Below are 24,746 nucleotides of genomic sequence, written 5' to 3'. Positions count from 1 at the left end.
TGCAATTCCACTGGAAAAAGAGCACATCTGGAAGTAATTAGCCATTCCAAGCGGTGCTCTTGCTCAAATGCACACGCCCTGATGGCAGAAGTACAGTAAAATATGCTCGTATGCACGCAAAAAAAGCAGTTCCCTCTGCAAAAACATAGGCGCGTCCAAATATGCATATTAAGGGAAGCCTAAAACAGCATCTACTAATACTAAACCCAATATTATATATGGTCTACAATCCCAAGACCCAAGTACAGCGTCAGGTCACAGAGCAACATACTAAGACTGCATGTGGAGCAAACACAGAAATCTATGGGGGTTGAGCAGCAACTGCAATGAAACTACAAGTACCAGCATGCTCTGACAGTCATCACTGATTTCGGTGTATCTGCACGGCATGCTGGGAGTTGTAGTTTAGCAACAGCTTGCAGGCCTCGGCTCTCTACACAACGCTCAAGTAGCCGCCATGGACGGGAACTAAACCTGACGTCATCACGCTCCTCCTGGGAGCGGCCCGGGAGTCACTGCGCATGCGCCCTGCTCCGTCGCTGGGTGATACGTGAGTGGTATGTACATGCTGAGACTTTTAGTTCTTCTAGTAATTCTACAGCTGTTTTTCGGTATTTGTGGGGAAGTTCACTTGCATGTGTTTGGTGGAAGCTGTAGTCTTGGTTCCCACAGGACAAGTTGTGCAGCAGTTGCCTCCATGACCAGACCAATATATTAGTACAGGCTAAAAAACCCGCATTTATCGCACCATGTCTTGTTGTGTAGAGCGTTCTGCACGTGGAGGCGCCTTTTTAGATACGGCTAATGTACGTGCCGATTCAGCGTCCATATTTGGCGAGTCGCTTATCTTACATAGTACGGGACTTTAGAACCTGGACGAAACTTCTGCCAGAACTTGTAGGAAACTTCCGCCATGCTAAGCGCCCGTTCGCACCTGCGTTGGGGCGGCATTAGAGCTTTATGGCTTTTCCGTTTTCGGAATAAAAATGGAAATAAAGTTTCCTTCTCGCCTCGTTGATTTCTGTGGGTTTTCCGTTCTACTTTGGGGTATTTTTGTCCTGTAAAGTGCAGCGCGGTCGTCAGCGCTATTTTAAATTTTGCGTCAAGTCACTTGAATGTGAGCTGTGCCTGCAATACCGCGCTGGGCCACTGCACAACATACGGGGCTGTCTGCTTCCTGCTCCATACAGGGGGCTGGCTGGCCCTCTTAGTGTTTCTTTGTGTTTATTTTAGGGCTTATTCACACAAACGCATTTGCATGGTGACATTTGCACACAATACTCGACTAGAATCCGTTGGTTTGATGCGTTTGCTCACTTCAGCGTTTTCTGCTTGTGTCTTTCATTCACGCAAAAAAAAGGCATTTTTTAATTTTTGTGTGTATTCTGCATGAAAATGGCGCAAATTAAACTAAAGGGAGCATGCTCGCACGTTTTTTGCATCTGCATAAAAATACAGTAAAATATGTATACGGGCGGCAAAAATGCAACTCCCATCGTGCAAGTACTCAGCGCCAATGCCCATGAAAATACACTTACGCCTGCGTGCAGCCGTATTTCCGCTCCGTGTATCCTACGGACAGTCTGTGACCTTCTAGCTGCTGAGGATATCCATACGGGCGACTGTTCATACAGACGGAGGCCTTTCACATGAGCATTTGCGATCACACCTCAGCGCGACTATTTTGCGCACTGAACGAGGCTTAATTGCGCGCGTATCGATGCATCACTGTATTTTTCCATCCGCAAGATGTGTTGATTTGCGCACAGCAAGCAAACGCGCCCTGATTGAACTGACTAATTAGTCTTAATTGGGTGCTTTCTTTTTGCAGCAGCATTACTCAGCGCTTCTTGCATCTCCTTGTGTATTGTGCACACATTTTCATACCCCCATTGACTTCTGTGGCGCCCCCTGCTGTGCAAATATGCAGAAAAATAGAGCAGAAAAAATGTTTTTTTTGCACAACCAAAATACAGACCTGTGAGCAAATGTATCGAAATCAATGGAATGCTATTCGCTTGTTCATCGCACACGTAAATTCTGGTCCGTATCGCGACGACGTGCAGTTTCCACCATCCCTACAGGTCGGATGACGGGCCTTCGCTTGCCGTCCGATGTCAGTTCTTGGGCGCACATTTCTTCCCTCAGACGGCCGTACGTCTCGGGCCGCAGTCCACCTACGGGACGTAATGCATGTTGTGATACGTGGTGTGATGTTACCGCCATATAATCAGCGCATGATGGAACCTACGATGAGAGGCCCCTAAACTCTCTATATGAGGAAGCCTTGTTAGGAGTCGGGGCGGCTGCGCACGGTCGTTTATGCATGCGCCATATGCAGAGATGAGGACTCGTTGACATCAATCCCCTTTTTTGCGCATGTGAGAAAGAATAGGAGGAGCCATGTTTTGTTCGCATATGTGCACCAAAGAGCCCCATAGAAATCTATAGGGGTGCGCATTACACAGCGGGATGCGCAAAATACGTGCAGTGAAAAGTGCACATCCGGATCTCACTAGTCTTTTACATCAGGTCGGGGTGAGTATGCCCTGCGTGCACCAAAAAGTCCGGTAAAAGGCGCTGATGGGGGCACAAAAGCGCCGCTTTCACAGCCCAAATGCGTTGCGCTAAAGCGTGCGCACTTGCACATACGCTCATGTAAAGCCGCAGGGTCACACCAGCGTCTGCACACAAAGGCTTGCTGCATCATATTAGTGCATGAACGAGATGTGAAGCGGTGTATATAATCTGCGCGTTGTGTGCGTGTTGGCGCATGTTACTGTACATTTTGCGCACACAAGGCCAGTTCACACACTTCCTTTCCGTGACTTATTAAAGTCTAATGAGCTCCCGATGGGTTCCTTACCCTCAGTTTTGCGCGGTGTCACACCCTTCCCTCTACGTATTTTCGCACCTCCTGTAGACTTCTATGGGACTTTTCCAGACAAAACCCATAAAAATAGAGCAGGACCTATTTTTTTTGCGCACGTAGAACACGGTTATGAGAATAAAGGTATTGGAATCAATAGATTGTATCCTCTGTATTTAGCGCGCACAGACGCGGTGTGTAAACGCGGCGGTGGGGCGGCGCCCTTCTACTGATGTCTCCTCATATGACTGCATTGGGTTACTGCAAATTTCATACTAAAAATACAACTTTTAAGAATTGCCGGGAGGAACATTCCTCCTTTTTTCGGCAGTCAGTGGCGTCCCCTCCATTAGCGCACGCTGATTCTGCATTATGCTAACACGGACGGCGGATTGTTGGGGACAGCAGTGACTGATTGGGTGTTGTGTCCGCCTCGTTGCACTCAGATCAGAGCCCCTGCCAAGTCTGGGCATGAGTATCCGGCCTGTCATGGCTCCCTTGCTTGTGGGCACTGGCATCAGCCGAACCACAGATATTGTGCTAGCACTTGTCGGTACTCATGGCTGTCTGCTGCTCTCTACCATGCCCTGCAGGAACCCACATGAGCCAGCAGCAGAAAAAAACATTGATTTATTTTTTATATTTATGCTTTTTGACTTTTTTTTTTCTTCCTACACAAAAAAGTTGTTGTAGTTGGAGGGGTTATGTGGGGACGTGTTATTGTCTAAAGCCTCGCACGGCCTGCGGTATTACAATAACAGAATACATATTCGCCCTTTCACTGCCGTCTCGCCAGCTCTCTGGTTCCCTTTACCGTGTGCAGGGAGTCGCTGATGAAGTCCCAACAAAAGGGCCATGTGGCCGTTGCAGCCGCTCCCTTCAGCCGGTAAATGGCTATGGCGCTCACCTGACCCGGTATTTGGTCGTGCTCACTACGGAAGTGAACCTCAGCGAGGGACCGGAGAGCCGGCAGCAGCGGAGGAGCGTGGAAGGGCGAGAATGTATTCTTGTTATTTTAAGGCTGGGTTCACACAGGGTGGATTTGCAGCAGAATGTCGCTGCGGTAGATCCGTCTGCGGCCGCTAATCTCGGGCTTAGCAACCGTGTGGACAAGATTTGTCAAAAATCTCGTCCACACGGGGCGGCCAATCTGTCGCGGAAAATTTAGCGCTGCGGATTCACAGAACGCAGCATGTTCATTCTTTTTTTTTTCTGTTGCGGCCTTGCTCCTTTCTATGGGAACGCCGGCCGCAACGGAAAAGCATGCAGCCGAGCCGCTCCAAAACCCGTGGCTAAGTGCTACGGGTTTTGAAGCTGTGCTTATGCTGTGGAAATCTCACGGTTTTTCGCTGTGGCAAAACTGCAAGATTTCTGCAGTGAAAGTGTCCTGTGGGAACCCAGCATAATACTGCAAGCTGAGCGAGGTGTTAGAGAGTATTATAACCCCCGTGATTCCAGCCCACAGTTATAAACATCTTTTGTATTTAATCTGCAGATATTCCAGGACTGATGTTAGAGTTGCGCCCCTGCTGTCTCTATTTTGTGCCCACTGCTCACACTCATGGTGGCCCTTTTACTCGGGCCAATAATTTATCGTTAACTGTAAATTCACGCCCCGACTAAACGACGGACAAGAATTCGTTCTCATTCGCCATTCAGTATTTGCATGCCGAAACCTGAATGATGGATCAGCCCGTCTAAACAGGCAGTTGCTCACTTATGAACAACTGCCTGTTTACTGTGAGTGGAGGAGGGCGGCCGGAAGGATCCCCGACTCGCTCCGTCTCCATTCACTAGTGATGATCGCTCCTGTGTAAAGGCATCGGAGCGATTATGGCTGGGATGGGCTGTCGGGCATCTGCTGATAGATGGGCCCTTACTCTTGCTTCTCTACATCCACTTGTTCAGCATCTCTTCTAATATCAGAGAAGACGCAGCAACTTCAGAAGCAGCCGCTCACCACAAGGGATGCCTCCACATACCCAGGGGAGAAGCAGGTGGATTCATTACTGAGGTGGACACAGAATAGTAACAGCAGGTGGCGCTATGTAACATTACTCTTGGAATTCTCAGGGGTTGAAACATTTTTTTTTAAAATAAGCGTAAATACAAAGAATGTCTGTATAACTGCGGGGTCAATATTTTTAAATTTTGAGCCTAATTATTAAAAAAGTGTACATTTTATATTTTCTGTATTTGTCTTTTTTCAACAGCATTGCTGACTAAATTTACAGAAAGAGTGAAATCTCATAATCCTAAAATGAGTGCAGAACAATCGACACAGCCGGCTAATGGAAAGACAATTGTGAGTATTTTATTAAATAATATGCACCGTAGACATTGTTACAGGGAGCTCAGTGTATGTATCAGGAATGGCAATATACTGTGGAACCCAACTGGTGCCCCAGGGGTACATAGGACCCTCATTTACCTGATCTACAAATTCATAAGCTGCAGCTAGCTTCCACTGGATAATGATCACCCATGCTGAGTGCTTTTTGCATAAGGAACAGAGGAGCTCTTACTGGGGTGTCCTTCTCTTCACTGAAAGTCATGTCTATGTATGGACATTTTAAAGGGAACCGGTCAGCGGGATTATCGATCCTGCTGCGATAGCCCTATTCAGCGTGTTAGGCTAGTTTCACACAGACGAGAATATCGCGCATAGCGAGATGCACAAAATTAGCGTGAACTCCATTATATGAATCGAGTCACACACATAAGCGATGCTTTCTCTCACAGCGATGTGAGGGTGAAGCTAAGAGGTTGCTTTTATACAAATACATGTGTGACATTGTTATAACCTACTTACTTGTGTTATGCTGGCCGATGTATATTGCCCGTTCGAGTCCCATCTAAGGTGTTTGCCCATCTTCCATCTAAACGCTTGTCATGTTTTAAGCCAGAGATGGGAAGCTCCTGGAAGTTCATTTGCACATTCCCAGCGCATTTTGGGAAGAGGAAAGAGTCACTATGAGTGGGACTATTGCTGGGTCTAGAGGTTCGGAAGTGGACTTAAACTTGGAAAGGGGGAGAGAGACCATATGGTGAGCTGCAATGTATGGTAAATGTTTACAGACCTACCTGAGAAAAAAATCAAACTTCACCTCCCAGAAATGCAAGCTTGTGTCTCTACTGAAGGAAAAGGTGCAAAGTTTCCAGGAAAGAATAGCTACATTGAAATTCATTAAGGAAGATGAGGATTTCTTTGACAGAACAGAAGTAACTCTTCAGAATATTGAAGAAAAAAAGACATTTTCAGTGTACCTGCAGATTCGGAGGAATAAAAGAATGTGACCCAAAGAAGCAGGAGGATCAGGAGTCAGTCAGCACCAATACTGCTCGGGAACTGGTATCAGGTTTTCACGCAGGAGAACGAGGAGGTACATCAAGAAATTACTTTTGCCCACAAAGAACAGTCTAGTAAGCACTCAGAATCCTCTTGGATCAAAAAAAAAAAGAAATGTGAAGAAGAAAGGAAAACTGGAGAACAGGAGAAGTCCCATAAGATTAGTGAAGATCAAATGTTGTCCCTATGTTCAAAAAAAGGGAAGAAGGTGGATCCAGGAAACTACAAGCCTGTGAGCTTGACTTCTATACTGGGAAAAATCTTTGAACAAATTATTAAACAGTATGTATGCAAGTACTTGGATAAGAATGGAGTAATTAATCAGAGCCAGCATGGGATTGTAACAAACAAGTCATGCCAGATGAATCTAATTTCCTTCTATGATAGAATCACTGACTTGGTTGATCAGGATAATGTGGTGGATATAGTATATCTTGGCTTTAGTAAAGCATTTGACAAAGTATCGCATACCATACTTATTGAAAAAATGACCAAATATGGGATTGACAAGGCAACTGTTAGGTAGATTCACAACTGGCTGAGTGATCGTACTCAAAGAGTGGTCATAAATGGCTGCACATCCAAGTGGAAGAATGTATCAAGTGGGGTACCACAAGTCTCTGTCCTGGGCCCAGTGTTGTTTAACATTTTTATAAATGATCTGGAGAAGGGAATTGATGGGAAACTGATCAAATTTGCCAACAACACAAAGTTAGGGAAAGCTAACACTACGGAAAAGAGATTTCAAAAAGATCTAGACAAGCTTGAACAGTGGGCCGTGACTGACACAATGGTATTTAACAGGAAGAAATGCAAAGTCTTACATCCAGGCAAGATGGTGAGTGGTCTGCAAATCATGTCCTATGAGGAACGGTTAAAGGATCTCGGAATGTTTAGCTTGCAAATAAGAAGGCTGAGAGGAGACCTAATAGATGTCTACAAATATCTGAAGGACTGTCACAGTGCAGAGGGATCAGCCCTATTCTCATTTGCACAAGGAAAGACTATAAAGCAATGGGATGAAACTGAAAGGGAGGAGACACAGATTAGATATTAGAAGACACTTTAAGACAGTAAGGGTGATCAATGAGTGGAACAGGTTACCACAGGGAGGTTGTGAGTTCTCCTTCAATGGAAGTGTTCAAACAGAGGCTGGACAGACATCTGTCTGGGATGATTTAATGATACTGCATTGTGCAAGGGTTGGACCCAGTGACCCTTGAGGTCCCTTCCAACTCTACCAATCTTTGAATGGAGTGCTGACCACACTGCTGACATTAAGTGACATCACGACGGAGGTAAAGGTGACCCCTGCTCCAAGATCCCCGACACGCCCATGACAGTGGTAGAGAGATGGAAAGAACTCATCCCCACTTTTACTAATGAAGACTGGGAAACTGCAATGTCCACATACACTGAGAACTAATCACAGGGACGGAAAAAGTCTATAGAACTAAAGCTAAGCCCTTTTCACAGTAACAGACTAAAATATAGATGCTTTATTAGGGATATATTAAAAGACATAAATGGGCTAACACACAAACAAAAAAATATAAACCAGAAAAGTCCGTAACTTTTTGGTATACTACTGGCCTCCACTCAAAAACCGGATATGTGTGTGGGGCCAGATAACAGATCAGTGCTACAAGCAAGTAGTAGGAAGAGCTTAGTCACTTCCTAAACTGGTAAAGATCATACAGCATCAAGATTTGGAGGTATGATGCTCCTCTAACTTGGTATTGAAGTGCTGTAATGATCTACCAGAGTGATTGCTGTCTTAGACAGTATCCAACATAGGGACGTGTCAATATCTCAAACTCTTTAACATCAATCACGGGCAAAGAGAAAAAGTTTTCCTATAATAAGGATTTTTCACAATCGGACACTCATAATCGGAGTGTTTAAATGAACTGTGCTCGACGCGTTTCCCCACAAGAAAAATTGTGGTTCATCAGGAGCTCAGATGAATTCGACAGGCATTCGTATAGCACTGTTTGTAGTAATGAATTAACCAAAGATGTTTAAGATGAAGTCAGATAATACAAGTGGTGCAGTGACTTAGAGACAATCTGTGTGATTGCTCAGTATGTCAGATGCATAGAAGCAAAATTGCATGTTAGGCACCAACTAAAGAGATACAGGTATACTCCCAGCATTAGTATGCAGAGTATGGTCTCTCTGCTCAATCTTAGCTAATGGGGGTTTGTAAGTAGGAAGTCTGAGAGATATTGGCTCAGTATATTATGGAAACTGCAGCCAGAGTATAGGCTCCCTGAGTAACAGAGAGCTATAAAGCTGTAAATCTGGATGCAGCATCAGCTTTGCAGTTTCAATAATAGCCCAGGCTCATCAAGGACTGTCTCATTTTGATGATATAACGAAAATCAGATGAGGATGTTAGGTATATAGAAAAATGGTCACCATATAAGTGTGGCCACCTCTATAACCAGACTAAACTTCAGACCTAAGCTGAAAATATAGACTTAGTTTCAAGTAGTGTAAAGAGCCTTCCTGCATGCTACCAGGTATAGAGTAGCAGCAGGTTTCTCTGATCTACTCCTTCCTACAGAGGATAGTTGTTATGCCCATGCATCAAACGGTCACAAAGCACCAAAGATAAATAAATAAAGAGGTAAAGCCTGTGGCTCTGATGGTCACCAGAGAGACCATACTCTGCATACTAATGCTGGGAGTATACCTGTATCTCTTTAGTTGGTGCCTAACATGCAATTTTGCTTCTATGCATCTGACATACTGAGCAATCACACAGATTGTCTCTAAGTCACTGCACCACCTGTATTATCTGACTTCATCTTAAACATCTTTGGTTAATTCATTACTACAAACAGTGCTATACGAATGCCTGTCGAATTCATCTGAGCTCCTGATGAACCACAATTTTTCTTGTGGGGAAACGCGTCGAGCACAGTTCATTTAAACACTCCGATTATGAGTGTCCGATTGTGAAAAATCCTTATTATAGGAAAACTTTTTCTCTTTGCCCGTGATTGATGTTAGAGTTTGAGATATTGACACGTCCCTATGTTGGATACTGTCTAAGACAGCAATCACTCTGGTAGATCATTACAGCACTTCAATACCAAGTTAGAGGAGCATCATACCTCCAAATCTTGATGCTGCATGATCTTTACCAGTTTAGGAAGTGACTAAGCTCTTCCTACTACTTGCTTGTAGCACTGATCTGTTATCTGGCCCCACACACATATCCGGTTTTTGAGTGGAGGCCAGTAGTATACCAAAAAGTTACGGACTTTTCTGGTTTATATTTTTTTGCTTGTGTGTTAGCCCATTTATGTCTTTTAATATATCCCTAATAAAGCATTTATATTTTAGTCTGTTACTGTGAAAACCACATACACTGAGGTATCACCAGCCGCAAATGACAAACTAACACAATTATATATACTACACCAATGCTACTTGACACCGACCAGACTCCATAAAATGAATAGGACACCTACAAATCAATGCCATCGGTGCAGAGCACCTAACGCAAACTTCAATCACTTAATATGGAGCTGCCCAAATATCATCACATACTGGGGAGATTTGAGTTTTTAACTCAATTGATGGGCGTACCGGTACCACATGACCCAGCGATATGCCTCCTGGGTATTTTGGATGAAGATCAATGGCAATACCATGACAAGATATTTCTCACCAAGGTGCTATTTTATGCCCGCAAAACAGTAGCCCTGCGGTGGATGGATAGACGCCCCCCGACACTCTCAAAATGGCAGAATATAATCAACGCCATACTGCCGTATGAAAAAATAGTTTACAAAAACAGAAAGTGCCCTGAAAAATTCAATAAGGTATGGGAAAGATGGTGTGAGTCGACGAACAAAGTATTCACGCAAGACCGATTCCAGAGCCTGTTGAGAGCAACTGTACCTAGAACGAGCTCGTAAAACACGTAAACACTACTGCCCCCTACTGAAACCACGAGCAAATGTATTGACACAATGTACTTAATATCTGCATATGTTAATGTAACGTATCGAAGAGCGATTGTATGACCACAAGGAGCCTATGATGTAACCAAAGTTGTTTATTCATGTATTATATGGAATACATACTGTTCAATAAAACGAGTTTAAAAAAAAAAAGTGACCCCTGCAGTGACAAGAGTGGTCCCTCTCTCCAGATCCTTATCGATAAGCAAGTTATTCCCTGCCCCGTTGATGGGGGTGGGAGGTTGTGTGTGTACTTTGTCACTTGCGTTTCTGATGTAACCCCTTTAACACGTCACTTTTACCGTATTGTGAATGCCATAAACACATATCACAAAAATCACTGGCACATTTTTTATTTTTTCTCTTTCACTTCATTTAAAATGTTTGTTTTTACGTTTTTAAATACATGATTTGGTACATTAAATGGTACCATTAAAAATACAACTCGACCCGCAGAAATCAAGGCCTCCTGCAACTATATTTACTGTAAAATAAAAGTTATGGTAAAATGGCGGTTCTTCAAGGGGGGAAGCAGATCCCTAATAAACATCCTTTTATAGTGGCTTCCACTGTACAGATATTTTGGAAGACTTTGCTATTCTGTTTCTAGCAAGTTGACCTCCATGTCTTTTTAGAGTCAGTTCTGTCCCTTTGGCTTGGGGCTGAAGATAGAAACCATACATCCTTTCCAAGGTCTGTATCGACCATTTGTGGGACAACCTTGTCAGTCTTGTAATCCAAAAAGTATGGTAAGTGCTGAGTAAGGAGTTCTGAATTTCCTGGGTGTGCCGTTCAGTTCTCTTCTTAATTCACCGCATCAACTTGAATTTTCCTTGCAGGAGAACTTCTTCTATAAGAGACACGCTCAGATGGGTTTTCGGAATGCCATTCGTATAACGGAGGAGAACACTCGGTGCAGTATATGATAATGCTTACATGTATATAAATCGCATAGGTTTTAGCATTGATGACTGTTCTAAGCATATTGGGAGAATGAAGGGCCGCGGTAATCGCTGGGCAACGGAAACCCTTTTGCCGTTGTAGCCACACTGTCTCGAAGCTGTGCGTGCGTGTGATTCTGGAGCTCAGCCAATAGTGGCGCTGTTTCTGGGGGAAAGGAAGCAGGCCCTTATTTATGACCTTATATAAATCCTATCCTTCAGGATGTATGGGGATGGTCCAGGATTAGTAAAAGCACTTTGTCCATGAATCTCTGTGGTGTTGTGGTTTAGCCCTGATCACATAAATGAGCGATTAGCTACTATACCACACACAGGGGAACATTTATCGAAGATGAGTGTTTTTAGACACTAGTTTAAGAAAAGTGATGCCACAGTAATATGCACTAATTTTAATAAGAGGCATAAACCTCTTATTACATTTTTTGCGGCTTGGACTGGCCATGTACATGCTGCTGAAGTCTACGGTAGGTAAGCACTTGCCATAAATTTTGTCTATAATTCATACCATTTTACGTTGTACATGTCGTCTTTACCTCTTCCGTCCCCCTTTTTGTTTAGTATGCAGCAAACTGCATGGGCATGGACATCTGGATGGAACTATAGGGTTTAATGTGTGAGATGGAGACCACTTTGGTCTCCATTTCACTAGATTTCTTTTACTGTTAGTTTTTTTGGCTAGATGGAAGAGTGTCGTCCTTTCCCCTTTCCGATGCAGCTGAAAAGACCAACAAGGATGGACCTGTAATGAAATCTATAGCTTTGTCTCACATATTTGCCCCTGGTTCCATCAAGATTGCTATTTCTATGAAGTTTTCTGCATAGAAGACAAAAGCCTGAGACAGAGAAGGGAGTGCAGGAAAAGATGTATGAAGTGAGCTTATGGGTAGGCTCACACCAGCGTAATATAGCGTATTATGCAGTGAGTGAAGACCATGAAAATCCATTTATTTTGATTGATCCATTCAAACAATTGCATATAATATGTTCGTAAAAAAAGAACGCGGCACGTTCTATATTACCGTGTATTACACACAATAAAGCCTTATTGTTCTCTGGGGCGCGTAATAAATGCTGTAAATGCCCATAGAGGGATTATTGCTGCCGCGATATGCCCGCCGCGAATTCCGGAGCAATGTCCGTCCATAGATATGCTATGTTAAAAGATTCTCCCCTGCCCACGAGCGGAATCGACTGCAATTTTCCGCTCATGGGGAAGAATCGTGGCATGTTCGTGCGGAAAATTGTATGGGCAGCTTCCATTGCAGTCAATAAAAGCCTTCCGTCAGGCGATACTTCTGCAGTGAGGACTGCGGAAGTATCATGGGAATCTGCGTCATTCGCTGCACTGCGCATGTGCGCCGTTCTGAGACACTCACCACGGATCCGGACAGGTGAGTATAGGGTCTCTGAGGGGAAGGGCACCGGATCTGATTCCACTGCGATATTCTTTAGTCTGAATCTGACCCAGCCGTGGGCATAAGGCCGTACAGTGCGTTTGGGCGTTTATACTCACCGTCGCTAAGTAACAGTGGGAAACTTTTTATTTTTATTTTTTAAATAAAAGAAAGAAACCAGGAAGACTGCGCATGACAGCGAGTGTGAGGTAGGCTGTTATACGCAGTACAAAATCACTGCCGTACGTATTGATAGGCCGGATCACATGGCAGTGAAACACTATGATATAAACGCAGCATTTTACACATACGCTCGTGAGAGCCCGGGCTTAGAATCATCTTTTGCATTATCCTCCTTTATTCCTGATATAAAGGTATCGTGGCTGGTTAGTCAGAAGATTGTGCCATGTCCTCTTTATATGGGAAAGGCCAGCAGATCAAGACTCTTCAGAATGGTCCAAGAAGATATGGAATCACCCCAGGTAGTCTCATTAGAATTTCTTTGCCTTTTTAATGTTATTTCTGAACAAGGAAGAACACGAGGTAAGGTGCCAATTTTTCTGCAGATAATTATCTTCAAAAACTCTGCTAAGGGGTGAGGAGATGTGAGCAAAATAATAAGACTCATTACTTGCTTGTTAATGCCATGCCGCTCCAGCTCTGCCACTCTGGATGTGCCCACTGGTTTTTGTTTACATGGCTGCAGCCGTGATCTATCCGTACACCATCGGGACCACTGCAGCTGATCACTGGGTCTCAGAGGCCATGTGCTGTATAACGCTAGTACCAGTGATTGGCTGCAGCAGCCGCATGGCTATACAGGTACATCACTGCCGCAGCGTGGCTTCGGTGGAGTGACCTTGAATTTAAAGGGTAAGTCATGTTTCTTTTAACATTTCCTTACTTTACCCCCTCCCATTTCCCTTAGCCTAGTTTACCTGCACATACAATCCCTTTACCACTTACCCTCCTAGCTGAAGACCCCAAAGTTTATGTAATACATTAGTAGATTTGATCTACTTTCTGAATAAGCTTATTCAGACGTCTGTCATTCTCCATATGTGTCTAACCTCATAGAATTCAATCAGCTATAAAGGAAGAAAAAGAAAACCGTGATAAAGGTATTGCTTCTACAAATGCAGCAAGTAGTGAAAGCCGCAAGGAGGTGATGAGGATTTTGGGGCACATTCAGAAGTCTCTGTCTCCGAGTCTCAAAAGGTAGTTGACAAATTATTAGAATATTTAATATGAAACAGTCAAGCACCTAGCGAAATGTTTCGTATGTTATAAAGAAGTTTTTAAACTCATATATATATATATACATCTCTCCTTTGTATCATTGGGGGACACAGCAAGACTTTGGGTATAGCTTCTGCCACTAGGAGGTGACACTAAGCAGAAAAGTGTTAACTCCTTCTACCTGCTATATCCCTCTTGCAAACACCAAGCTAGCTCAGTTTTTAGATTAGTGTCTATAGGAGGCAGACCTCTTCAATCAAGGTCTTCAGGACTACAAGAATGTGGGCACACAGGGCAGGCAGATTTTTACCTGTTCCCCCACGAGGAGGGCAGAAGGCAAATGTCTGTCCTCCTCCTAGAAGAAAAAGGTGGCACGATCATGCCCTTGTGCAATAGATTGCTGCCCGCCAGCTATAAGGTTTCCCATCCTGGAGCACTACCCTTCTTTTGTAGGTCGGCGACCAAATGGGGCTCACTACTGGATCTGAGGGAGCATCTCCCAGCATCAGGACACCCTGCAGAGTAGGTAACTTAAGAGGTGAGTATCTCTTCTCTTGCTGCTCTGCCCCTGTAACAGGAGCTCCCTCTTGTGTCACTGTGCCTGCCATTGTATGTATTTTGCCGCCATGCGGCTGCTGGTGGTGTTTGCTCTCATCTGCCGCCATGCGTCTGCTTTGCATGCTTAGATGGCCGCGGGCTGGCATGGTTAGATGGCTGCCATGGCACAGCCTGTGCGGCAGATTCTTATTGCTGCAGGCCGGCATGCTTAGGTTGCCACGGCTGTGCAGCTTGTTTGTTTAGCGGTATGTATGTGTAGCTGCCACGTATCCTGTGAGATCTGCTGCTGCCTGGCAGGTGCATGGTGCGCCATGTGTGGTTTTGCCGCTGCGCAGCATTTGCGTTCCGCGCGCCCAATGGATTTTGTCACCGTACTGCCTACTATGTGTGCTCTCACTACACTACGAGGTTTTCATCCTGCCACAGATTATCTCGTCTTGCGAACAACAGTGTCCGAACTAATTGTCAGCATTACTCCGGGCTTGCTGAGACCTGTGGTACCTTCCATATGGAAAGGGTACTATGCACAGGAATTCTGCGGACACATCACTCTCGTCTCCACTCTGAAACGGAGGTGTCTTACCTAACGGCTAGCTCACCTATGGTGGCCTGCCTGCAGTTTCCTTGCTTACAGCATAAGACGCAGGCTGGGGCCGGGCCAGAGCCACATGCATTTTGCGCTCTCCCCACAATACGAGACTGACGTCCAGTCAGTTAAGGAATATCTCGTCTTACGAACAGTCTTGTTCTGTATAACTATAGTGATGGGCCAGGGGTCCACCCTCCGACAGGGAGCATGGGGGCTGTAGATCCATCTACTAGCTCCCCTCTGTTCAGCTTTATGACACGCTAAAGCACCGAGTCCGATCCCTCGGACCAAAACGGCATCAAGTGCTTTCTAGGAAGACTGGACTGCGAACTCAGTCAGCCGTGTCCATGCAGACGTGGGTCACTCATTCATCTGTGATGCATGAATGATACCTGTTGAGATAGTAAGCTGCTGACCCTGATTTGGCTGAAGAATGGGCCATGAATTCTCTTTTATTGTGGATGGCTGGACTGTTGCTGTAAGGAGTACTCTGTAATTCAGAGCAGTCTCCAACAGAACGTGTTTTTTTTCCACGGATCCCTCCTATGCAGGTACAATACGTAGGGTGCTGGTCCAACTTTGGAGCCTGTCCAACAACTGCTAAGCCAAAGAGTTGGCATGTCAGGCATCCTCTAGTGCCTTGTTTGACAAAAATCAATTTGCTATGGCTGATGCGCCTCCCTTCAGATGGATGTTTTATGTCAGCAGGGCATTTGCTGGGGTTCCTCAGCATTTACGCATTTAGCTGGTCCTCTCGTTTGCGCAGGCACTCTGAAACCAGTATGGCTGAGAGCCGCTGGTGGTAAGAGTTTTGCTTTTTTTACATGTCTGATTCAGTTTTCGGACTACGCCTTATAAAGCATCGTCCGGGAGACAAAGCGTTTAAATCAGACGGATCCAGAAGCACTGCAATCCTCCTGCACTATTTCCTTTTGCATGAGACCGTGAAATAGTATACACTTATGCTGCTTTCAATGCATAGTGCTCGTCTCTCCCTACTCCTGATATTTCCACAGGGAGCAGCAAGATTCTCGTACTTGTGTAGTCTTCCAGTAACACAAAATTTTCTGGGAGTAGTTAGTCGTGCGGCTGTGATGATGTCTTGGCGAGGAGCCAACTCTAGTTGACAATCCAGAGAGATGCCATTTCCAAGGCTAGACTTCTTCGAAAACCATAGGCTTCATGTAGGAGGAGGATGCTGTGGCCATTGTCAGTCTCAGAGGCCTGATATTGATCGTATTTTTGGGCCATGTGTCTCCATATCCCTTACTGTCTAGTAGAGATAGCTCCCACACATTTGCCTGGGATGCTTCCTACTAACCCTTCAACGGCAGTGCTGTCGTCTAACGACAGCCTGCCTAGCTGGGACAGGCATAAGGATCATTTGGCGCAAGTCAATTTCACCTACAGCAACAAGACAACCAACGACTCGTGTGGGGGTTGTCTGGATTCGCAGCATCAGGGCCATGCCGCGCTTCAACTCTGTAGCCTTGGGCCAGAGATCAGTGCCAGTGTTCTAGATACCCCACATTCTGGCAGTAGGCAGCTGGATATAAGTCTTCTTCAACACAATCAAACCAGTGAAACAAGAACCTCTCCCTGCAGGCTTCCAGCAATGGTCAACATGGGACTTCAACCAGACACGGGGGTGGAACGCAACGGGTCTTTTATTTTTTGTCATCTGGAATCGATCTGCACGGCTGGGCTGTGAAGACGTGTTTACACTATGGATTTCAGCGGACCCTAATGTTCAACTAGGTTGACATCTAAAAGGCCCCCAAGTTTTTGAAGTTTCGGAGGCTTTCTCCTGGTTGGGGGGGGTGGGACCATTACTCAGGCCCCTTTATACTTCGTCTCTAAGCAGGCTGCTTATATTTTCCCACCCCATGCTCTGGAACTTCCCAAGGTCTTGCTGTGTGCCCCAATGATACAGACGAGAAAACAAGATTTTTGTAAGAACTTGCCGTAAAATCTCTTTCTTGTCATATTCATTGAGGGACACAGCACCCACCCAGTCTGGTACTATGACTGTAGCATATACTCCGTTTCTTTAGAGTGTTGGAATGAGTAACAGTTCTTAAGCGTTCTTATTCATTAACTGTTATTGTCATATCCTACTTGGCTGCTCCGACTGCTTGCATACAAACTGAGCTTGCAGGAGGTGTATAGCTAGTAGGAGGAGTTAACTTTTCTGCTTAGTGTCGCCTCCTAGTGGCAGACGCTATACCCAAGGTCTTGTTTTGTCCCCCAATGCATGTATGAAGAGAAAGAGATTTTATGGTAAGTTCTTTCAAAAATCTTGTTTTTAATCCTACCTAATGTCCAAAAACCCCAAATAATTATACATTTACGCTTTATTTTTGGTGAGAATATTATATGTGATATTTAGTGCAGCTTGACTTTCTGATTTAAGTGGGAGAAAATGCAGCATACAAAGGCCTTAAGAATGCTTGCACAGGTACATGTCCTTTTTGAAACCAGCCTCAGGTACTTCTACACACGAGACGACCGCACTTTCACCACTTATCACACGTGCGTTGCACGCATGATACGCGGTGAATGGAGGTAATGAAAGTCAATGCACAAACATTGTTCCATGCACACTGGTGTGGGGTCATTGCGTCTCGATACGCAAGAGAAATAAATCGCAACATGCTCTATTTCTCTTCATATCATTTGCAGCACTTCTATGGGCTGCATATGATACGCTGTCCATACGCAATACATTGATTAAATTAATTTAAAAAAAATAACACTGCTCATGTCCATGACTTACAGGTATGTGCAGTGTCCACTCAACTCATACGCAGTCTCTGCCAGCAGTGCGTATGGGCTGTAATGTGTAAAACGCTACGGGAGACCCGCAGCACTCCACGCATACGGCTGTGGGCATGAGCCCTTAGTATCCCATGTGTCTGCTGCGTAAAACCGAAAGCAATATTGTTACTTGCCTTTCTCACTCCCCTGCCTCTACAGCCTGCTCCTTCCTCTTTTTGCGGCTAGCGCAATCACATTCATGATGGCGCTGAGGCCAGGCATTGGCTGCAGCTGTCACAAACCGTGGTCGCACTACCGGGAAGAGCGGAAGGAGTGGAGCTGAGCAGTGGGGGAAGTAGCTTGTTTAACTTTTGATAGGGGGGGGGGGGGCGCAGAAAATTGGTCATTACTGGTGATACGGGCAGAAATGGCAGCATTAGTACTGTGTGGGAGTATACAGGGCTATTACTGTGTGGGGGCAAAAATGGCAGCATTATTACTGATGGGGGCAGAAAAGGTGGTTATTACCCTGTTTCCTTGAAAATAAGACCTACCCTGGAAATAAGCCTTACCCTGAATTTTTTTGGGATTATCGGGGAGGCTTGAAATATTAGTCCTAGTTGCATTACATATTAAAAAAAAATACATTACCTAGCAGGCTTGGTCTTGATCCCTTCCTCTCTGCAGCTCCGACACGCTTTTTGCAGTCCGCCGCCGCCCACAGAAGATCGCTTTTTGGTTACAAGTTTTTTTAAATCCCGCCTCCAGGTAGTGGTAGCTCTGATTGGTTTTCACTCAGCCAATCAATGCAGCTTTTGATGAAGCAATCACAGCCATCACATTGGTTCATCAAGCGTTGCCTTGATTGGCTGAGCAGCGCTCGAAAAGCAGTCAGAGCCATCGCTTCCTGGAGGCGGGATTTATGAATTCTGTAATCAGAAAGTGATCTTCTGTGGGCGGCCGAGGACTGCAACAAGCACATCGGAGCTCCAGAGAGCAGCGGGAGGGTCCTGGATCGAAGCTTCTAGGGAAGTATAAGACATTCCCTGAAAATAAGATCTAGCGTCTCTTTTGGGTCAAAAATTAATACAGGGTCTTATTTTCGGAGAAACACGGTATTGCCATGTACATTTTCCCAATGCAGTTTGCAGAATGAAAACTGTTATTGGATTGATTGCTGCCTGTAACCATTTGTGGTTGCCACTTCTCTGCATCTGTTTGACTAAATACACCTATGAAGTTTCACATCATTTTGAAAAGTTGTCTTATGTTCAGCGCATGATGGAAAATGCATTTAGAATTCCCTAAATTGTTAGAATTTATAGTAATGTTTTCTTACATAAATAAAGTTATAAATACCACGTCTATGTATTGATGATTTTAATTACGGCAACCTGGCAGACTCTTTGGCTGGGATTACTCCTCAAAAATACTTCCACAGAGGAATATCTTTACTCTTAGAATCTATGTAGTGTGACCTCCGACAGCATTATTAAAGGATTTGTCCATAATAAACAGAACTTTCCAATTACTCAGAATCTTATTATTTCATGGAGCTTTGTGTGACTCTAATTTTGTGTCCACTTGCTGTTTCATCGTGACATGACCCATCCTGGTGCGTAAAGTTGTCAAATTTGGTGTGGAAGAACTTGATTGACAATCACATGTCCTTACATTCACTCCCATCACACCCCCATCCCCGGCCCATCTTTGAAACTACAGTCCATATATTTTCTGTTAGGAAGTATTTTGCCTGCGTTACGATGTCCCCTGTAATGCTTATTATATCTCCGCTGTTCCTATTTTTCTTCCATTTCTTCTAGGCTAACACATTGGATACTCATGAAGTTACTTAATCGATTATATTTGAATCTTCAGCTCCATTGGGGACAGGTGGCCACACTTCAAGAAATATCTGCTGCGGTGAGACACCTCTTTATGTTACCGAGCACTTAATCGACATGCGGGCTGTATATATGTCATGTAGAGTAGTTTTGCAGAATCCTTTGACATATTTTGGGCCTTCAGTGTCGAGAGGTGTTTTTTCAATAACTGGATTGCAATAGATGACACTTTTATTTTTCCTGTCAATAAAGTTGTATGCGGGGTTGTTTTTTGGAAGGACAAGCTGTAATTTTTAGTGACTTTATTTCGGAAGACATATACTGTGTTGATTTTATTTATTTTGAAGGAAAAAAACTAATTCTGGCATTGTTTTTGAATTTTCTTTTATGCCATGGACCATGCTTGTCATCTGTGCATATGTATAACAAGTTAACTTTATTCTAGCAGTAGACTTTCTTATAGCAATACCAAATATATAATGTCTTTTTTAGACATTTTAGTACTTTTGCACAGTAAGGCCTCATGACCACGAGTAGATTTTTACTGAGGAATCTGAAGTGGGCGTTTCGCTCTGGATTCCGCAGCAGTAACCCTTCATAGCGTGCTAAGGAAAAATTATTTTTGCACATGAGCGAAAATCAATTGCGGTTTCCGCTCGCGGATAAAAAAAAATCGCTGCTTGCTCCATTTTAGTGTGGTTCCCACACGGACAGCTTTCATTGAAATCAGTGGAAGCTGTCCAGTCTGCGGCTCGTCCGCAATTTCCATAGGAAAAGCGTGGTGTTTGGGAGGGAAAACAAATATGTCCTGCGCATGTACACAGACGTGCCGGACGGCGCTTCCACACCTATCCGCAGTACAGAACTTGGTCTTATCATTGGGGACACAGCTGAAGACTTTGAGTACAGCTACTGCCACTGGGAGGCGGACAGTAAGCAAATAAGTGTTAGCTCCTCCTACTATCTAGACGCCTCATGCAGGCACCAAGCTAATCAGTTTTGGCTTTGTGTCCGTAGGAGGCAGACTTGTTTCTCGCTGGTCTTCAAGTATGATTGGATTTGGTAATACAGTGAGGCAGGACTCTCCCCGTTATCCCGCCGAGGAGTGTGAACAGAACGGAGTTAATCGTTCTGCTCACTGTCCTGGCGATAGAGGAACAGGAAAAATATTAAAGATTAAACTTCTACATGACCCACCAGCCATAGTGTCCCCCCCCTTTATCCAAAGCACTCCCTATCCCCTTAAAGGCAAGGGAGCACAAGAGGGGGGCCACTGCTGATACTGGGGAGCCGTTGTTTTTCATCCTCAAGGGTTAAGTATATCCCAGAAGAGGTAAGTATATCTTCACAGGGGTTGTCTGCTATTAGGCGGTTGTGCTAGGCAGCCGCTTCACAGGGATTGTCTGCTCTGGCATTGTGCTAGGCAGCCGCTTGGACTGTGGATAGGCTAAAGGCCAAAACTTTAGCCCCCTGCTACAGGTTTACTTTGGCCATTCTCCCATGTCTGTGCTCTGTCATGCTATCATAGCGCTCAGTGGAGAGGAGAACGTGCTGCTCTCCTCCACAATGAGTGTGCAGTGTGCCAAAATCTCAGCGATCCTATTGGCTCCTGCTGTGTTGCTCATCATCATAGCCCACCCGCATCCTGTTTTTTTCCCAGGCCTCATCGTGTGTGTGTTCGTGTGTGTGTGTGTGTGTGTGTGTTCGTGTGTGTTCTATGTCAAACACTCCGATGGGACCTTTTCAGAATGTAGATGACTGAGATAACTCCCTGCCAATGCTTGCTAGGACGCGTTCAGTCATCTTCCAGGAACAATAGTTGCTCAGTGGTGTCGTTTTCCTTTAGACATCCAAAGTGATCTCCAAAGAAGTTTCCACCTTTTTTAGGATGTCTTAACCAGGAAATTGAGCATTCCTGACACATGCTTTACTAAATCAAAGGGTCTAGAACTCATGTATTCTTTTCCAGAGAAGTTAGTAGAGAAATGGTAGTCTTGACCAGTAGCAAATCCACCTGTGTCCCGTTTTGGCGAAGCATAGCACTCTTCCTATGGCGGATGCCTTATCTTTTCAAGACATACGCTACAGGAATATTTAGTCTGTACAAAGGCCTCTGTTTAAGCAGTGGGTTTGGCACTTTGGCCAGTTTTCGCCTCAACCTGGGTCGGTAAGGCCACTACTGAATGGGCCAGGCAACTTGTGGAGAGGTATTTTTTACAGGTCTCCTTCGGAAGAATTGGCAAACATTGCACATCAGATGAGCTAGGCGGGAAAGTTTATCTATAAAGCTTCCCCGGATGTAGCTAGGCTCTGAACTTGCGCTTTGGTACTCAAATTTTTTAGCAAGCTTTCATTTTGTTGGCTTGCGACTATTCGGCGCCAGAGTTGATGAGATCAGCTCAGACGCCATAAATGGAAAATGTTCCCACCTGCTACAGAGCAGATCCAGACATGCAAGAGCTCCACAGAAGAAACTGCTTCCATTTCATTCTTTTTGTCATCCAGGTCCTCGTAGCTCGGACATTAAGAAAGCTTTGCAAAAACAAAAACGAAGGCTCTGTTTTAAATGGAGAGCCTCTTTGGTCCATGACCACAACCTGCAAAGTCATCCTCCACAAAATTTTCTGCATTAGGGGCGGCCCCCACCCAATTTATACAGGGTAGGTGGATGACTTTCTCTCTATTCTGGGAGACTTGGTTAGCCCATGTCTGAGACACCGGTCGTTTCAGAGAGTTACGGCATAGATTTTTTTTGGTACGATGCCACCCCCCCCCACCCCCCCGATCACTTCTTCAGCCCCAGATTCCGAGATCTCTTAAAGGCCAGCGCCTTTGCTCATGCACTACATAACCTATATTCGCAGTGTCATCATTCCAGTTCCTCCTCAACGCTTTACGGATCTCCATTCTAACCTATTTGTGGTACCCAAGAAGGATGGCATTGTTAGACCCATTCCTGACCTGAAGAAGTTGAATCAGTATGTGAAGGTCCGTCACTTCTGCATGGAGTCGCTGAGATCGGTCATTGAATTCATGCAACCGGAGGAGTTCCTGTCATCCATCGACATAAAGGATGCCTGTCTTTGTGTTCCCATCTGTCACGCTTATCAGTGATTTCTCCAATTTGCTATACGGTCCAATTACTACCAATTAACGGCACTTCCATTAGGATTGACTACTTATGCCCCAGTCTTTACAAAGGTTCTGGCTTCAATAGCTCTCCTCCACCCCAAGGGGATAGTAGCCTACCCTATCTAGACGATGTTATGATAAAAGACCCAACGCCATTGGCCAACCTGGGGAGTCTCCACATCACTCTGGGACACTATGTCCAGGTTCGGGTGGATAATCAACCATCCCAAGTCGTCCTTCACACCAATGCAACATCTGGAATTCCTGGGACTCTGCTTCAGTATGGTTCAAGCTTGTGTAAGACTGCTAATGTCCAAATTGCTCCACCTTCAGAAGCAGATACTCTTTGCAAGCTCCAGAACCCCATGACCATCCGTCACTGCATGAGAGTACTGGGACTGATGGTCTCCTCTTAGGCTATTTCGTTTGGCAAATTTCATGCTCGGCCTTCTCTCAAAGTGGGACAAAGTTATGGACTCTCTTGAACGGAAGATGCGTATATGTCTGAAAACAGAGTTCCATTCGTTGGTGGCTGGATTCCTACAGATCCACCTGGGATGTGCTTTCAGATCTATCAATGGCAGGTACTAATCACAGACGCCAGTCTATTACGCTGGGAGGGTACTCTGTGAAATCTCATGGCACAAGGCTCTTGGACCAAACAGGAATCCAGTCTGCCGATGAACGTGCTAGCGCTTGGAGCTATTTTCCTATCGGTTCATCACTTTGCACCCCAGCTAACAGATTGCCTAGTTCAGGCACAAACTGACGACGAGAGGGTCGTCACATACATAAATCATCATCGCGGAACCTGCAGCATGAGGATCATGGAAGAAGCAGCTGTTAGCGTAACCGATCGCTGTGTGTATATTCTTCCTGTTCCAAATTAATTTTAAGTGTTCAAGGTCCTCGAAGAATTACAGGTGCCACAACATTGGTGTAATCCACTGAAATTCCTTTATTCCTCTAACAGACGTGAGTGTTTATAGTTTTCAAACAAAGGACAAACTTAAGCGACACCTTACTTCTGAATATGCATAGCTGCTTCCAATCCTATCATTAGTATTGGTCATTAAACATTAGCAGTGGTAGTGACGTCAATCTTTTAGGTAGGAATTCCTTCCTCCCAGACCTGCCTGCCTTATTTGGTCTATGTTAAAGGGGTTGTCTCGCGAAACCAAGTGGGGTTATACACTTCTGTATGGCCATATTAATGCACTTTGTAATGTACATCGTGCATTAAATATGAGCCATACAGAAGTTATTCACTTACCTGCTCCGTTGCTAGCGTCCACGTCTCCATGGTTCCGTCTAAATTCGCTGGCGGCTTGCTTTTTTAGACGCGCTTGCGCAGTCCGGTCTTCTGCTCTGAGCACGAGCCGCTTCAGTGGGCTCGCCGCTACAGCTCTTCTGCGCATGCGCAGACGAGCCGTATCTTCTCGGGAGCGCGCTGGAGCGGCCATTCTGCTACCATCCTCTCTTAGAGGAAGGTGCAGAGCCGCCCAGCCGCCCAGGTAAGTGATGGGTGACGGACTGACGGGGGTGACGCGTGACGGACTGCCGCTGGGGCCCCGGAGCCTGCCGCTGGGGCCCCGGAGCTTGCCGCTGGGGCCCCGGGGCGTAGCGCTGGGGAGTCGGGGCCTAGCGCCGGTTACCTGCTGCCTGGCGGTGGGTGACTGGTCGACCGCGTTCAATCCCGGGGTCCGGTCGGCGGCTGCGGGGCGTCTGGTTGTCAGGGAGACACAGCTGGTAGCGTCTCGGGAGCGCGCACGTCGGGCTACAGCAAGCGACGGGTGAAGAGCTGGCGGCCATATTGGGGAAACTTTTTATAAGTTGCTGAAACGCTGGAACTGTAAGTAGAAACCGGCGAGAAAAGTAATTTACATGGGTGATAGTAATGTATGCTTAATAAGGGGGACTGGGCAAAAAAAAAATTTCACTGCTTCCTCGAGACAACCCCTTTAACTTTTTCTCTCTCATTATGTTAACTATCTCTAAAGTCCTTGAAAGTTATAAATTCATATGTGTTGTATGTGTACATACATACACACATATATTCTTCATCTACAGGCTTTA

The 24,746-nt window shown here is 45.2% G+C and overlaps 1 protein-coding gene across 1 annotated transcript in view; it reads left to right on the top strand.

The window, feature by feature from the left end:
- The first annotated feature begins 504 nt into the window (after nucleotides 1–504).
- The window catches only part of GPAT2 (glycerol-3-phosphate acyltransferase 2, mitochondrial), a 99,453-nt gene continuing 75,211 nt past the window's right edge, over nucleotides 505–24,746 (top strand). Inside the window, exons 1-7 of the mRNA XM_066589420.1 lie at nucleotides 505–557; nucleotides 5,083–5,174; nucleotides 10,831–10,944; nucleotides 11,035–11,108; nucleotides 12,926–13,033; nucleotides 13,629–13,769; nucleotides 19,518–19,617. Of these exons, the coding sequence (XP_066445517.1) occupies nucleotides 5,130–5,174; nucleotides 10,831–10,944; nucleotides 11,035–11,108; nucleotides 12,926–13,033; nucleotides 13,629–13,769; nucleotides 19,518–19,617 (582 nt within the window). The 5' untranslated portion in view covers nucleotides 505–557; nucleotides 5,083–5,129. The remainder of the gene's footprint in view (nucleotides 558–5,082; nucleotides 5,175–10,830; nucleotides 10,945–11,034; nucleotides 11,109–12,925; nucleotides 13,034–13,628; nucleotides 13,770–19,517; nucleotides 19,618–24,746) is intronic.

The sequence above is a fragment of the Eleutherodactylus coqui genome, chromosome 2 (genome assembly GCF_035609145.1).
Source record: "Eleutherodactylus coqui strain aEleCoq1 chromosome 2, aEleCoq1.hap1, whole genome shotgun sequence".
Taxonomy (NCBI): Eukaryota; Metazoa; Chordata; class Amphibia; order Anura; family Eleutherodactylidae; genus Eleutherodactylus; species Eleutherodactylus coqui.
Note: the sequence above shows the minus strand (reverse complement) of the source record. Positions and strands in the feature narration are given on the sequence as shown.